This window comes from Salvelinus sp. IW2-2015, linkage group LG18 (assembly GCF_002910315.2).
Source record: "Salvelinus sp. IW2-2015 linkage group LG18, ASM291031v2, whole genome shotgun sequence".
In the NCBI taxonomy this organism is placed as follows: Eukaryota; Metazoa; Chordata; class Actinopteri; order Salmoniformes; family Salmonidae; genus Salvelinus; species Salvelinus sp. IW2-2015.
Genome location: NC_036858.1, coordinates 26,325,338 through 26,342,940, shown reverse-complemented (window position 1 = coordinate 26,342,940; position 17,603 = coordinate 26,325,338). Strand labels below are relative to the sequence as shown.

The 17,603-nt window shown below is 41.5% G+C and overlaps 1 protein-coding gene across 2 annotated transcripts in view; it reads right to left on the bottom strand.

Annotated features, from left to right (window-relative positions):
• Positions 1-17,603, bottom strand: part of LOC111977617 (A-type potassium channel modulatory protein KCNIP2) — a 43,812-nt gene that overhangs the window by 9,850 nt on the left and 16,359 nt on the right. The window contains exons 1-5 of one of the 2 annotated variants that reach the window (XM_070448402.1): positions 9,689-10,012; positions 4,036-4,160; positions 2,448-2,517; positions 1,944-2,014; positions 1,323-1,430 (exon numbers count right to left, since the gene is read on the bottom strand). In XM_070448402.1, the coding sequence (XP_070304503.1) occupies positions 1,323-1,430; positions 1,944-2,014; positions 2,448-2,517; positions 4,036-4,160; positions 9,689-9,815 (501 nt within the window). In that variant the 5' untranslated portion in view covers positions 9,816-10,012. Of the gene's footprint in view, positions 1-1,322; positions 1,431-1,943; positions 2,015-2,447; positions 2,518-4,035; positions 4,161-9,688; positions 10,013-17,603 lie in introns of those variants that run through there. The other variant, XM_024007121.2, reaches the window with a different exon arrangement.

Sequence of the window (17,603 nt, the reverse complement as noted above, 5' to 3'; positions counted from 1 at the left end):
CCTGGAAATGTTATGCTGCTTTAAAAGTTGATAAACTTGTTATCCCATTTAGGAGACAACTTGGAGAAAATTCCCTTTGCAAGAATTTTGCTAGGACTCTCTAGGAGTTATTTTAATGGGGAGGGCAAAACTGAAAATGTATTAACCGCGTGTTGATTTCATCATGGAAGGCAAAAACAGGCTGAATTTTCAGGGTGTCTTTTCAAACAGCTCTGACACTAAATGGGAATTATCATAATTTTCACAATTTCAAAGTATTATTCCAACCTCATAGTGTGGAAATATATATAAAACACAGGAAAATCACATTTTTGTGAGTCAGCATGGCATTGTCCTCCAGAAAGTAGTAGCTAAATTATCGTTAATGCCGTTTTTGGTGTGCTTATCTATGATTTTATTTATTTATTTATCAAGTCAAACAAGTGTCCATTGCGTGAAATTTAAAATGTATTCTGTCATTACTAAATGTGTAATGTGATATATTTGAACATTTTACAGAAAAAAACAAAAACATTTGATTAATAAAATATTAAATCAGTTGTCTTCCTTAAATGAAGGGGCTGATGATGCAATCTTTGCAAGAGGGAGGGAATCTGATTTCATTGGTCCTCAACTCGTGGCTCAGTCATTTGATTCAGGGTAAGTGAAGTTAGCCGTGAGTTAGCCTGTTAGCCAGGTTAGTTCTGAAGGATTTGTTGACATAGAAATTTACCTGGCTAAAAGGTGAACCACTTTTGTATGACCGGTTATCTCGAGTTGAACTCAGAATTAACCAAAGTTACCTTGCTAACTCCTCAAACCTGCTTCACAGGATACCCCTCAGGGAAGCCCCCATTCTGTTATAGACAGAAGCCTGTAACATGACAGACCAATCAGGACTCATCTCTCTGCATTTCCAACGACATAATTATCTCAGCCAATCATAACTAGCCAGGAAGTATCCTGTCTTTCTCCCTGAATAGCTCAGTGCTTCCTCCTTGGGTAAACTAGGCTATTTTTACTTGATATTTATAGATCTCATACACATTTGTAATTAAGGCACATGAAAGTTCACATGTTCAAGAAGGTTTACATTTCTTTTTTTTTTTAATAATGATTTTTAATGGCCTGTGAAGTAGGACCTAGTGTCAAACGCCTCCTGTAGCCGTTCACATTTAGAACACAGAAAGCTCAGAACTTAGAAGAGGAGACTCAGAATTCTGAATGGTAGATATATTGTGTGTGTGTGTGTGTGTGTGTGTGTGTGTGTGTGTGTGTGTGTGTGTGTGTGTGTGTGTGTGTGTGTGTGTGTGTGTGTGTGTGTGTGTGTGTGTGTGTGTTACCTCTTTGGTGATGTAGCCGTCTTTGTTCAGGTCGTACAGGTTGAAGGCCCAGTTTAGCCGGTCATTTATCGTTCCTCTCAGAATGATAGACAGACCGAACACAAAGTCCTGTGAAAAGACAGAAAAAATTCCTCGCCACCTGTCATACCCACCAGCATTCAACATTTACCTTTTTTCCACCACTACAAGTTAATAACCATCCCTACAAGCTGTTTAAAGCTATGTATTGACATTGAGTGAGAGGAAGGGCATATATTGTGTTGTGATAATCACAATACGAGTTGCCTGGGGCTATAGCATCAGCAAAGAAGATTATGTGGCTCACTGCAATACATTATATGCTCACCAGTGTGTTCATCAACAATGTTGCGACCCTTAGGTTGTGTGTGTGTGTGTGTGTGTGTGTGTGTGTGTGTGTGTGTGTGTGTGTGTGTGTGTGTGTGTGTGTGTGTGTGTGTGTGTGTGTGTGTGTGTGTGTGTGTGTGTGTGTGTGTGTGTGTGTGTGTGTGTCTGTGTTGAAAAGGAGAGAAAAGGCATGTATTCTGTTACAGCTGCATATTTACAGAATGAGAGTTTTTTCTCACTCCCTTAGGAAGTAGACAATAGTAAAAATAGTCTTACCTCGAAACTAACTGATCCATTCTTGTTAGTGTCAAAGGCCTCAAACAAGAAATGTGCATACGCACCCGAATCTGAAAGGACAGAGATGTACAAAATGTGTCATAGAAAATATATCTGGGAATACTTCATACAAAAAAAAATCCTCAAACAAGTGGATGAATATATTGAGAACAAGACCCAAAGACCCTTTCCTACTGTAACTTGATCAAACAAGTTGTGAGTACATAAATGTCACTTCAAACAAGGCGCTATCCACCTGTGACAAGCAGTTGAATAAAAATGCAACCTAAATATAATTTTAAACACAGCCGTGTAAGTGTCCTACTGTAAGTAGCACTGACATAATGTTAAAAAAATATATTCAATGGGACATCACATGGGATATGTCATTGTTGTTAAATGTTGCTATCCTTGTTCAATTTGTCAGTTACTTTGGGGAGTATCAGATCTTTGAAATACTATGTTAAAAATCAGGGGTCAAAGGTTTAAGGGTCATTAACTCACCACCCTGGGGGAAGAATTTAGAGTAGATGGTTTTAAAGGTTTCCTCATTCACCAATCCACTTGGACACTCCTACAAACAACAACACAGAAAAGAACAGGATCAGAGTCAATTTGCAAGTCTGCTACCATCTATATACTTCTACTATTACAATTGAAGTCGGATGTTTACATAAACTTAGGTTGGAATCATTAAAACTCGTTTTTCAACCACTCCACACATTTCTTGTTAACAAGCTATAGTTTTGACAAGTCAGTTAGGACATCTACTTTGTGCAAGACACAAGTAATTTTTCCAACGATTGTTTACAGACAGATTATTTCACTTAAATTCACTGTATCACAATTCCAGTGGGTCAGAAGTTTACATACACTAAGTTGATTGTGCTTTTAAACAGCGTGGAAAATTCCAGAAAACGATGTCATGCCTTTAGAAGCTTCTGATAGGCTAATTGACATCATTTGAGTCAATTGGAGGTGTACCTGTGGATGTATTTCAAGGCCTACCTTCAAACTCAGTGCCTCTTTGCTTGACATCATGAGAAAATCAAAAGAAATCATCCAAGACCTCAGAAAAAAATTGCAGACCTCCACAAGTCTGGTTCATCCTTGCTCCTTTGGAGCCATTTCCAAACACCTGAAGGTACCACTTTCATCTGTACAAACAATAGTATGCAAGTATAAACACAATGGGACCACGCAGCCGTCATACCGCTCAGGAAGGAGACGAGTTCTGTCTCCTAGAGATGAACGTACTTTGGTGCGAAAAGTGAAAATCAATCCCAGAACAACAGCAAAGTACCTTGTGAAGATGCTGGAGGAAACAGGTACACAAGTATTTATATCCACAGTAAAATGAGTCCTATATCGACATACCCTGAAAGGTCGCTCAGCAAGGAAGAAGCCACTGCTCCAAAACCGCCATAAAAAAGCCAGACTACGGTTTGCAACTGCACATGGGGACAAAGGACGTACTTTTTGGAGAAATGTCCTCTGGTCTGATGAAACAAAAACAGAACTGTTTGGCCATAATGACCATTGTTATGCTTGGAGGAAAAAGGGGGGCTTGCAAGCCGAAGAACACCATCCCAACCGTTAAGCACGGCTGTGGCGGTGCTTTGCTGCAGGAGGGACTGGTGCACTTCACGACATAGATGGCATCATGAGGCAGGAAAAGTATGTGGATATATTGAAGCATAACCAAATACTAATTGAGTGTATGTAAACTTCTGACCCACTGGGAATGTGATGAAAGAAATAAAAGCTGAAATAAATAATTCTGTACTATTATTCTGACATTTCACATTCTTACAATTAAGTGGTGATCCTTACTGATCTAAAACAGGGAATTTTTACTAGGATTAAATGTCAGGGATTGTGAAAAACTGAGTTGAAATGTATTTGGCTAAGGTGTATGTAAATGTCCGACTTCAACTGTATATATCAAAACAGCTTTGCTTAGAGAAAAGCTTGTGAAACCCCTGTAGAGAACTTGTAGTTTCCTCCCCTTTCCCAACCCCCATCCTCAGCCGCAGGCTTCTAACATCCCATAACTCCATCCCCATACCCTCTCCCACATCCCCAGACTCACATTCTTGAAGCCCCTGTAGAGAACCTTTAGTTCCTTCTTGGTGAACTTGGTCTGCTCCTGTAGTTTGTCCAGACCCTCTGGTCGATGGCACACAGTGGACAACTCAAAGTCGTCTTCTACGCTGTCTGTGGGACAGAGAGAGGTACTGTATGTTATATATACGTACCTATAGGCTACTCCTACAGGTGCCTGCCTGGCACACCTTAGAACTGGTACTAGTAATTAAAAACATAACCAAGTACACTGAGTGTACAAAACATTAGGAACACCTGCTCTTTCCATGACATAGACTGGCCAGGTGAATCCAGGTGAAAGCTATGATGCCTTATTGATGTCACTTGTTAAATCGACTTCAAATCAGTGTGGATGAAGGGAAAAGACAGGGTAAAGAATTATTTTTTATCCTTGAGACAATTGAGACATGGATTGTGTATATGTTCCATTCAGATGGTGAAAAGCAAGACAACATTTTTAAGTGTCTTTAAACGGGGTATGGTTGTAGGTGCCAGGTACACTGGTTTGTGCCAAGAACTGCAACTCTGCTGGGTTTTTCAAGCTCAACAGTTTCCTGTGTGTATCAAAAATGATCCACCACCCAAAGGACATCCAGCCCTCTTGACACAAGTGTGGGAAGCATTGGAGTCAACATGGGCCAGCATCCCTGTGCAACTCAATATTAAGAAGGTGCCCTTAATGTTTTGTACACTCAGTGTATGTCAATGTTAATGATCAACTTTTGAAATATTATTACACTATTGTAGCTTTACCTGAACATACAGCTAGATGAGTAATCGTTACATCTACATTATATTACAATTCTCCTAAACTGAAGAGCACAAAGGACGACACGTAGTCGTCAAGTCATCAATAGAAAATATCAACATCACACTGTCTGTTTCCTGAATATCTATGCAGAGGTTAATATAGTAAACTGGTGTACTCATTGACGATAACGTTCAGTGAAAGTAGTGGTAAGTAGTGGTAACCTATCGACACAACAGTGTAACGACAAAAGCCATCAGATCGTCAACCAAAATGATATGATCCTCACATTACATCTCTCCCTCCTCATCCATTTCTCTCTCCACTCATCCCTCTCTTCCTCTATCCCAACCTCCTTACACACACGGTCAGCTGAAGACAACCACCCCCCACTCCTTCTCTCCTCCTATCCCAACAGGTATAGCATGGGTGACTGTCTGTCCCCATCTCACCTCTGCACATCAGACTCCATCACACACCATATCAGACAAAAATATCATCATTTTCCCAGGAGACTAAAACACACAGTCCAATGATACTGAGAAACAGTATATCCAGATATATATTGTGTGTGTGTGTGTGTTTGCGTGGGTGTGTGTGTGCGCATTTGCGCTCCCGTGTGTTTGTAGAGAGTGAAGAGTCACTTGCATTGACTGACTGAGGCGGCAACGGAAGGCGTGCAGCAGGGGAGCAGCTTGAGGAATCTCTGCTTTATAGTCTTTTTACTTTTGATGGTGGGAGTGTTACCTGTAATCACCAACCATAGCAGAGGTTAGACAGAGCACACACAGAAACACAATCTCACAGACGTAGACCTGCACATGCACATAAAATGACATGCAAACCCACTGCCATGCACACATGCATGCACACACAGCATAAGCAACACGCATTGAAGCATGCGCGGCAGTCTCCCATAGTAAGGGCAGCGGTTTGCGGTTTGGTTCGCTGACCTGGCTTTTCTAGGACGGGCGTCCATTTCAGCTATTAGCTTACACCACCATACACAGACCTCTACAGGGGAGTCATTGGCAAACACAAACAAATAATGAATACTCAGTATGAAGCCATAATTACATCTTTAGTCTGAACCGACTATAGGGAACTGAGGGAAGTCAATGGCAAACAGAGCAAGATAAAAGGTTCTTATGAGGTAGGAATCCCATTTATGTAATATTTTCAGAGAGATTAAGGAATTAATGCAGCACAATTTCTAGACAATTCCTAGGCTACCATAACACGGTAAGCCAGTTGAGGGCAATTCCACGATAACGGATTTGTCAGTTAAAATGTATGACACACAAAGAACATTGATTTCAAAGTTGAACAAACCGTACAACTCAATGCACAAGGACTATTTTTTAACAATTTACATTGAACAGATGCAAAGTTTGGTACCAGACTTTCAGTAAAATCTCCCTCAGTTTATGTCTATGACATGACACATTGACTTTGAAAAAAAATATTTTGGTTATTGAACTACAGTAAGTGAAGTGGGTTTACACACGGTAACGGAATTGCGGTAACGGAATTTCATCATGGGTCCCTGATCTGTACTACAAAGAAATGCATAATTATGGATATGAATGTAATTCTCTTCATGGTGATAGGTACAGAAAGGTATAAATATTCCATATCCTCCTTTGCATATTTGGGTATTATTCTACACACTGGCTATTATTTTAATGAACTTTGCCCCCAAACAAGACTACATTTGGTTGGTCCGGACCAAATCTGAACCAATCATAGACGTCTATGTTTTACAAGTTTGGACATCAAAGTAAAGCACAGTAGATCACAGAACAGTAGAGTTCAGTACAGTATTGTGAACCTAAACCTGTGAACCCAAATATGTTTTTTTAATACTATGATTTGCCATTGTAGCCAATTGAATTGCAGAAATTCAGTCACCGATTTGGTAACGGCATTTTGAGTTTGAATCACTTAATAATTCATAAACAAAATTGATATTAGTAAAAACACTAACTTATTGATAGTTCTACATTTACTTCTGTGAACTTTCATTATTCTAAAATATCTTCAAGATATGTGGGATTTTGGTAACGGAATTTCAAGGCACAAGGCAATGTTTCTTAAACTTACAGAAGGCGATCCTAACCTAAAATGTGTTGCTATTAGTTGGCAGGGGTCTTTACTTCAACATTATAATGTTTTGATATATTTCCAATACATTTGAAGACTTTTTTTTTTATTCCTAATTTTAAGGATACAAAATGGTTGAAAAATGTATATATGCCTTCTTTTCTCAAAAATAGTTTTAATTTGACACCCAATTTGACATGCTCCTATGAACTTCACATGTTGGTGCTCATGGGTCCTATTACTTGGAAATGACCTTGAGCTCTCTGTTCGATCAAGATTCACAGGGACCTTAATCGAACGACTCAAACCCCACCAGTCCTCACATTCTCACAGAGCATCACTCATCCACTAGAACTCATCCATCAGATCTCCAGAACTCATCCATCAGAACTCCAAAACTCATCCATCAGAACTCATCCACTCGAAATCATCCATCAGAACTCATCCACCAGAAATCAGCCCATGTTACTCACTACTCACCCCACCACCTTCACCTTATCACACAAACAGTACAAGTACAACCCAAGTAGAACAATACTGCATCCCTCTGTGTCCTAAAGGTTAAGGCAAAGAGAAGAAGAGAGGGACTTACTCTTGCGTCTCCATGGTAACAGCAACTTCACACCTTTTAGTAGAACTCCAGCAGTCTGAGGGATGAAGGCCATGATAGAGACCAGTACTGTATAACCTTAACCCTAACTGTACCAATACATTAATACACTTCTGTACTCTATATCAGTACTCTCTATCTATCTTACTCTTTACCTCTCTCTTTCTCCCTGTCTCTTCCTCTCTCCTGGTCTGTGCTGGTCATTGGAAGTCTGTTGTCGTCATTTGAAGGCTGACCAGGCAGCCCATTAGGCCTCAGATAATACATCTGGTCATGTAGCACAGTTCCAGTCAGCCCTCTGCCCCAGGGTGTGTGGTGTGTGCACTTGAGAGAGAGAAAGAGAGAGTGTGTGTGTGTGTGTGTGTGTGTGGATGGGATTCTGCCAGCAAGTACTGTACCTTATAATTTGTGCTTGTCAATACAGTGTTTTTCCATTACAGAGATTGAATTACACAAGTAAAGTAGTGGAATACAGCAAAGGAAAGCTCAGAGGGATGTACCAGAGTGGTTTTAGGGGCAGCGTATAATCATGACAGCTGCTACTGTATCTGTATGATATATTACCTTCTTTTTTCAGCAGAACTTTTTATTTACTCCAGCCTGAAACAGCTAAGGAGATGAAAACTCTTTACCCAGGTGGGAACTCTGTATGCAGTTGTGAAGGCCAAGGGGGGGAGGGGGTAACCTGTCATCTGGTAACCTGAATGTCCCACGGCAGCCCCCAACATGCACACGCACACAGTGCCCTAATATACACACAAACACACACAGGTTGACATAACAACGACTATGTTTTAACGACAAGCTGTTGACCTGTTTACCTTGTCCTTTTTTATTTACCTTGTTCCACACCCTACAGGTGTGCTGCCAAAATAGGTAGCTCAAGGTTAGATATTAGAGCTAGAGGTAGCTGGAACGCACACACACACAACACACACACACAACCACACACACACACACACACACACACACACACACACACACACACACACACACACACACACACACACACACACAACACACCACACACACACACAACACAAACACACACACACACACACACACACACACACACACACACACACACACACCACACCAACTAGCCGGGGAGATGGATGTAGTTTGTGGTGTTTGTGATCTGGCCCACACAGGGTAATCACAGCCATATGGCCACCAGGGCTGAGTCACTCACGTACTGCTCCGTCTCCAGCCAAAAACGCACGCACACACAGGGTGACATTATTACCTACATAATGAGGAAAAGCAGTTGATGAAATGGACCCTATCATCTCAAGTCAAAGGAATTGTCTGGGATCTTTGGGGGTCTTTTCGGCTAACTCTGCCTTGTGTTCCCTTGAGGGTACCCATACACAAACCACATTTAGGAAAAACATGTTTACTATTAACCTCAAACTGCCACAATCCATGACCCACTATCCAAAAAATGTCATCTTTCCAGACTAATATAACTATAGACTGTCCCAGTCCACAGCTCATTAGGCACAGAGAAGAGTGCGAGAGGACAGAGAGTAGTACACACATGCAGTGCTGTTTCTGCCCCACATCTCCCAGACACACCAACACACACACACCTGATGATAGGGGAAATCAGGTCATGCTAATTTACTACGTATGTTTAGGTTAGGGCGCATTAGCATGGTTTCACACACACACACACACGCCACGCACACGCACACACACACCACACACACACACCACACACACACACAAACACACACACACACACACACACACACACCACACACACACACACACACACACACAACACAACACACATATTTGTATTTTCTCTTTCCCTTCTTCTTCCCCTACTGTTATCCCTACCCCGGCCTGAATCACCACCTTCTACACCTACTCCTGCCCCAGAACATGTACTGCCCAAGCCTGACTATCCTTTACTGAAACTCTAGTGTTACTCCTATCTCTGCCTCCTACCCTTCCCTTTCCCCGGAGCTTATCCTCATCCTAATCGCAATTTACCCCTGTCCCCAAACCTAATCCATGTCCATAACCCTCTCCTTAACCCGAAGCTCTACATTTGTCCCCAGCCAATAACCTTGCCTATTCTCCTACCCTATCCCTACCTACGCCTGTCCCGTACCCCCCCCCCCCCCTGCTCCCTGTCTCATATCCATCCCTCAGCCCCCTGTATCTTACCTTCTGAGGAGAAATCGATGAGCCCCAGGAAGTGCATCAGTTTGAGGGAGCTACAGACCACCAGGAGTATCCCCACGGTTTGCAATCCCTCCATCTCCCACACCTCATGGAAAAACAACAACTGCATCTTGACACACTGTCCCAGAGAAAGAGAGAGGTAGATCTCTCCCTTCCCTCTTTCTTTTTCTCCTTCTCTCGGTCTATCTGTGTCAATCCAAGAGAGCCCCCCTTAGCTAAGACCCCCTCCGGTCCCTCAAAGTCGCATTTACATCTCTGTCCACCTTGATCTCTCTCTCTTGTTCAGTCTCCCACTATCTGCAAGTAGAAAGCCATGGTACGTCCACTCAGGTCAGAAGTGATGACGATGTAGAGTTTCACTCTCTCTGTCACCTCTACTCTGTCTGTAGTAGGTAGTATTGACATTGCAGAGTTGACTCTGTCCATAGTAGCAGACCTGTCAAGAACAGCTCACAGGTCAACGGTAAAGAGAAGGTCCTCTGTAACTCAGCCCTATGGGTTGACCTGTCAGCCAGCCTAGTCAACTCTCATCAATCGTCTGTTACTTCTAACGATCGTTATCTGGACTAAGAAGAACTCTCCAATATCATTAGGTAGTTAACCAGAGTAAAGAGGTGATCATAGTCCTTTGTAGATCTAAGCTATATCTAAGGTTCATGATTTTACTCTCCCTCCAACACACTTAGAATAAAGGGTTCCAAAAGGGTTCTTCGACTGTCTCCATATGATAACCCTGTTTGGTTCCAGGTAGAACCCTTTTGGTTTCCATGTCGAACCCTCTGTTGAAAGGGTTCTGCATGGAACCTAAAAGGGTTCTACCTGGAACCAAACGGGTTCTACCTGCAACCAAAAAGGGTTCCTCAAAGGGTTCTCCTATAGTGACAGCCAAAGAACCCTTTAAAGTTCTAGATAGATACATTCTTAGAAATAAAGGTGCTATCTACCTACTCCCTTTTCTTTCTGTAATTCTGTTTGTTTCTCTTCCCTCCCATTTTCCATCTCTCCATCCCCTCCTGCTCAGTACCTCCTAGTGTGTAGTTGGGTCAGTAGCATGAGTTAGGATAGAGGGAGGAAAGAGTGAGGAGAGAGGGATGAAAGGAGGAGAGAGGGGAGAAGAAGGAGGAGAGGAGGAGATGGTGGAGAGAAGAGACAGGATGGCTGAGTCGGGGGAGAAGAGAAGAGGGAAGGAAATGAAAGGGGTGGAATGGGGGAGGTGAGGGAGGAGAGGGAGTGACATTTAGCTAGGATTCACACGTCGCTGGCAGCTGTGGCCAGACTCACAGATGTGGCTCTCTTTCCCATGAGTGCTTCCCTTGGCTTGCATATACACTAACATACCCACATGGAAGTAGGTGTGTGCCAGTGAGCTGTAATGTGTAAAATTGGGTGAAATCTGACTCCGGGTGTATCACGTCTCTGTGCCATTAAGATGCCAGACCTCAGGATGTTTAGACTGGATGTCATAATAACGCCACAACAGCCAAACCAACACCATGCCAACATACCAAAAACTGACACCAAACCAACAGTAAACCAACCAATTAGACTAACAGACCATACATAGTTCAACTTACCTAGCCAAACGAAGCAGTCTGACAAACTATAGCCACAGTTAAACTAACTAGTGAAACTAAGTGATCAAAACTAAACCAAACCAACACTAAACCAACACTACGCTTAAGCCTAAAAATGATCTCACTTTATAGCAAAAAGAGAAAGACATTGTGTCACAACCTTTCAGGTACAATATGTGGGACATCAAGTGGAACATTTCAAAAAGTGGAAATATATCCACTCTCAAGGAGATTGATAAAACTGTGGAAGAAGAGTAAAAAGGAACAAGGGATGAGATGGAAAGTGGGTTGAGGATCAAGGCTGTGTGTGTTCTCAATGAATTTTCACTCAAAAAAGCAAAAGGGGGAAAAGGGGAGGTGAGGGGGGAAATAGAGGGGTGGGAAAGAGGGGAGAAGAGTGAGGAGGACTGGTCTGTCTGCTCAGTGCTTAATAATGCTCCTTTGTATTGCATAACAGTTCAAATGAAATGCCCCTAATATACAGTGCATTCGGAAAGTTTTCAGACCCCTTGACTTCTTCCAAATGTTGTTACGTTATAGCCTTATTTAAAATGTATGAAATAGTTTTTTTCCCTCATCAATCTACACACAATAGCCCATAATGATAAAGTAAAAACAGGTTTAGAACATTTTGCAACTTATAAAATAAAAAAAAGAGAAATATCATATTTACATAAGAATTCAGACCCTTTACTCAGTACTTTGTCGAAGCCCCTTTGGCTTGGATTACAGCGTCGAGTCTTCTTGGGTATGACGCTACAGGCTTGTCACACCTGTATTTGGGGAGTTTCTCCCATTCTTCTCTGCAGATTATCTTGGATGGGAAACGTCGCAGCACAGCTATTTTCAGGTCTTTCCAGAGATGTTCGATCAGGTTCAAGTCCAGGCTCTGGCTGGGCCATTCAAGGACATTCAGAGACTTGTCCGAGGCCACTCCTGCGTTGTCTTGGCTGTGTGCTTAGGGTCGTTGTCCTGTTGGAAGGTGAACCTTTGTCCCAGTCTGAGGTCCTGAGCGCTGCCACCACCATGCTTCACCATAGGGAAGGTACCAGGTTTCCTCCAGACTTTGTGCTTGACATTCAGGACAAAGAGTTCAATCTTGGTTTCATCAGACCAGAGAATCTCTAGGAATAGTCTTAGTAGTTCCAAACTTCTTCCATTTAAGAATGATGGAGGCCAGTGTTTTCTTGGGGACCTTCTGTGCTTTGACACAATCCTGTCTCGGAGCTCTACGGACAATTCCTGCGACCTCATGGCTTGGTCTTTGCTCTGCTCTGCTCTTACAGTATATAGACATGTGTGTGCCTTTCCAAATCATGTCCAAGCAATTGTATTTACCACAGCTGGACTCCAATCAAATTGTAGAAACATCTCAAGGATGAATAATGGAAACAGGATGCACCTGTTAACCTTTATTTAACCAGGGCCAGTTGAGAACAAGTTCTCATTTACAACTGCGACCTGGCCAAGATAAAGTAAAGCAGTGCGACAAAAACAACAACACAGTTACACATAAACAAACGTACAGTCAATAACACAATAGAAAAAATCTATGTACAGTGTGTGCAAATGAAGTAAGGAGGTAAGGCAATAAATAGGCCATAATGGCGAAGTAATTCCAATTTAGCAATTAACACTGGAAGTGATAGATGTGCAGATGAGGATGTGCAAGTATAAATACTGGTGTGCAAAAGAGCAGAAAAACAAAAACAAATATGGGGATGAGGTAGGTAGTTAGATGGGCTATTTACAGATGGGCTGTGTACAGCTGCAGCGATCGGTAAGCTGCTCTGACAGCTGATGCTTAAAGTTAGTGAGGGAGATATGTCTCCAGCTTCAGGGATTTTTGCAATTCGTTCCAGTCATTGGCAGCAGAGAACTGGAAGGAAGGGTGGCCAAAGGGGGTGTTGGCTTTGGGGATGACCAGTGAAATATACCTGCTGGAGCGTGTGCTACAGGTGGGTGTTGCTATGGTGACCAGTGAGCTGAGATAAGGCAGAGCTTTACCTAGCACATACTTATAGATGACCTGGAGCCAGTGGGTTTAGCGACGAATATGTAGCGAGGACCAGCCAACGAGAGCATACAGGTCGCAGTGGTAGGTAGTGTATGGGGCTTTGGTGACAAAACGGATGGCAACTGTGATAGACTGCATCCAATTTGCCGAGTAGAGTGTCGGGGTCTATTTTGTAAATGACATCGCCGAAGTCAAGGATCGGTAGGATAGTCAGTTTTACGAGGGTATGTTTGGCAGCATGAGTGAAGGAGGCTTTGTTGCGAAATAGGAAGCCGATTCTAGATTTAATTTTGGAATGGAGATGCGAATGTTAATGTGAGTCTGGAAGGAGAGTTTACAGTCTAGCCAGACACCTAGGTATTTATAGTCGTCGACATATTCTAAGTCAGAACCGTCCAGAGTAGTGATAGCAAAGGGTCTCATAGCAAAGGGCCTGAATACTTATGTAAATATGGTATTTCTGTTTTATAGTTTTAATACATTTCCCAAAAAATGTTTAGCCTGTTTTCACTTTTTGGTGTATTGTGTGTAGATTGATGAGGAGTTTTTTTTAATGTAATCCATTTTAGAATAAGCCTGTAACGTAACAAAATGTGGAAAAGTCAAGGGGTCTGAATACTTTGCGATTGCACTGTATGGTGCGCTGCTGATGTTTTACAGTTGTTTGCTTGTGATGTTGATCATGTCACTGTCAAGCCAAAGGCAATTTTCTACATGGATTCAATTTCCATCTATTCTCAGTGATAGTGACAGTTCTGTGATATGAAGGTCATGTGGTGCCATGTAGAGAACATCTTGTTTGTCTGTTTACCTGCGAGAGCGAGATCTGAGTGGTACTCTGGATCTGACTGGTGCAGGTTTGATATGTACATGTTTCAAATGACAGTTTGGAAGTAGAGCAAACTGAGAAACCTTTTCAAACCGAGTTGTCTTTATACTGCAACCTTTTATGCTCGGACTAAAGAGACAATAATAGGATAATTATTTTCTATATCTTGATTGCATCTGTATGTGTGTGTGCGTGTCCTGATATCCTGAGAATGTGCTCCATTTCACTGTAATTAGCTCAGTTAAATACCGTGCTTAAGTACCGTGCTTCTACACCTGCATTGCTTGCTGTTTGGGGTTTTAGGCTGGGTTTCTGTACAGCACTTCGAGATATTAGCTGATGTACGAAGGGCTATATAAAATAAACATGATTTGATTTGATTTGATTTAAATGGGCTGTCTTGTCTTTCAGTCAGTACACATTCTAGAGACATGCGTTCAATAGCTCCCATTCCATGTCATACTAACACACACACGCATGCATGCGCGCGCGCACACAAACACACATTCTTGACCTGGATCAGGTCCTTCATAGATTCTGAGCTTATTGCAAATGGCTGGGCTAATCAAACACAGCATTGTGTCTGATGAAGATCCTGCTGAAATGAACTCATATTCCAAACAGGCTCCTCTGCTCTAGCTCCTCACTGTGTAAAAGAAATTATTCATTCATCATTGTATTCTCTACCTTACAGGAGGTGGCGACAGGTAGAGAAAAGCTGGAAGATTGTTAGTTTAAATATGGAACAAGGGGGAATTGAACTGGAAACTGGAGGGCTGCTAGTTTCAGATGCCAGGTAAAATCTACTATCATTAGGTAGACCAACATCTTACTATGAACACCTACAGTAACTGTAAGATAATGATATGTGAATACCTGGTCCTCCATCTCTGTCTAAACACAGCTCGAGGCAGCAGAAATGTTGACATATTACCCACGCCCTGTCTGACACGGACCTGTATCCCTCTGTCTATTTCAATCCTGTACAGTCTGTCTTGGTTTGATGTCTGCTGTGTCCCTGTAGGTGTGTCTGTTGGCCTGCTGAGTAGCAGGAAGGGCAGGATGGACACACACACAAACACAAACACACACACAGACAGCCGTACACAGCCCTACACAGAAAAAAAGGGTTCAGAAATGGTTCTTTGAAGAGGGATAGGGTTCTACCGAGAACCGTTTTCATCTGAAGAACCCTTTTTGGAAGTAGAGGGTTCTTTGTAAGGCAACGGGTTCTACCTAAAACCTTTAACCTCCTAAGAACCGTTTTCTTGGAAGAAAGGGTTCTTTGGTGACTCAAGAAGGAAGGCAATAAGGATCCTTTGGAAGGCAAGAAGGGTTCTACATACAGTAGAACCCTTCTGAATCTGATAGGCTTTTAAAAAAAATTGTATTTTTAAATTTATTTTAAATAGTTAGTGTTAGTGTTTACCTCAGTATTTATCCTATAACATCAGGAGTTTGAGTAATCTTCTAAGTTTAAAAAGATACTTGTGAGAATGTTTTAAAATGTACCTATATGGGAATATTTGAGCATGTATCTGGTATTCCCTTAATCATTTTACATACATTTTACAGTACGGACATAGTTGATCACTTTGACACGATTTCTATCTTTCAAATGAGTATTTTCTGTGATTTTATTGAGCAGCTAGTAGGAGAATAGAAGGGAATGAGTGAACCAGCAGTGTATTGTATGGTAAACAGCAAATTGCCCATTTTTACGTAGTGCTGATTTTTCAGTGTAACATGTCTAGTGTTGATTCAGGAGTTAAATTAACACAACACTCAGTGGTGTAAAATAACCTTGGTGTTGGTGTTAAAGAGCCACTGAACACGCCGATGTGCTCGTGTATTTCTGTTGCTCACTAGAAAAATTTGATTCTGTATTTGGTTAATGATATTTGTCCCCTATGAGACCCTGTGGCCTATTTCACTTCCTCGAAATCCCTAGAATGCTGTTGGGCAGGTCTGTCTCACTGTCTATGCTGTAGAGAGCAATCACCGCAGCTGTTCCCTCCAAGTAAGTGAGTAAATGGACATTGTCAAATCAAAACCCAACCTTCATTTACACGTTGTGATGCAAGGATGTTCCAAACTCCATTTTAGACAAGACTGATTTTATGACCAAAATTATCCTATTTACACTTTGTAGTCAATTTTGACACTAGAATAACTGTTTCTGACTCATATCAATGCCACATAGGCCATTTTCATAGGAATTTGTTGCTTTTTTAGCTCATTTTTAATCTGTGTAGAGTAAAACACTCAAAACCACACCCGCCATTAACATATTTCCCAGCATGCTCTATTGCAGGTTGATTTTCAGAATTGCAGAATATCTGTGTTTTTGCATGTATATTGTTTGGTTGATTAATATTATGCTACACAAAGATAAAATATATTTTTCTAAACGAATCCAATCTGTTAGTAGTTGGAGTTATTGCACATGTTACTGAGATGGTTGTTCCAGTTTAGATTTTTTAGGTAGTCTCCTTACTCAATTTTCCCTATTCTGGTAGTCATTCTGAATGCAGGATGCAGGTGATTAAAAGCTCCAATTGTTGGATATCCTCACTCTGGCTGGATTCCAATAGGCAACTCCTGGTTTACAGATGTGGCCTGTAAACCAGGAGTTTCCTAACACCACTGTGTTAGGATATAACTAGGCCCTCAAAGAAGGTCTTATGATATAGGCCTGTGTAATGTATTGTCATAAAGAGTTTATTTTTAAAGATTGAAAAAAAATATTGTGTGCATATCCATGTATTTTTAATTTGTGTGACCGTCCTTGTCTATTAGTTTATCAGTGTTTTGTTACTTTCATGTTTTGTGTTTTTTTGTGGACCCCAGGAAGAGTACCTGCTGCTTCGGCAAAAGCTGATAAAAAAAACGAATAATAAACAAATAAAGGCTAATAAGGCTGGTGGAACCGTTTATAGAGGGTTCTGGGAAGAACCCTTCAAAGATGAAAGGGTTCTTGGTAAAACCGTTTATAGAGGGTTCTGGGAAGAACCCTTCAAAGATGAAAGGGTTCTTGGTAAAATCGTTTATAGAGGGTTCTAGGCATAACCCTTCATATAGGTTTCGAGATAAACAACATTTACAGAGGGTTCTATGAAGAACCCTACATAGAGGTTTCCCTATGGGGACAAACTGAAGAACCCTATATGGTTCTACCTTCTTTTCTAATCAGCCAAACTGTGTGTTAGTTATGATGAGGAATACTTTGCCTGCGGCCAGACAGTTGAAACACCTCCAGATGTAGACTTCTACCTTTGGAATTATCCCTCTGAAAAGATAATAAGCTAATTAAAGTATCTAGCTGTATATGTGTTTCTATGTGTGGGTGTGTGTGTGTGTGTGTGCGTGTGTGTACGCGTGTGTGTGTGTGTGTGTATACTGTAGGTAAGTGAAATAGGGGGGCATTGACAAATGGCGCTCAAATTTGGGTAACATGTTTCCAATTACTGTAAGTAA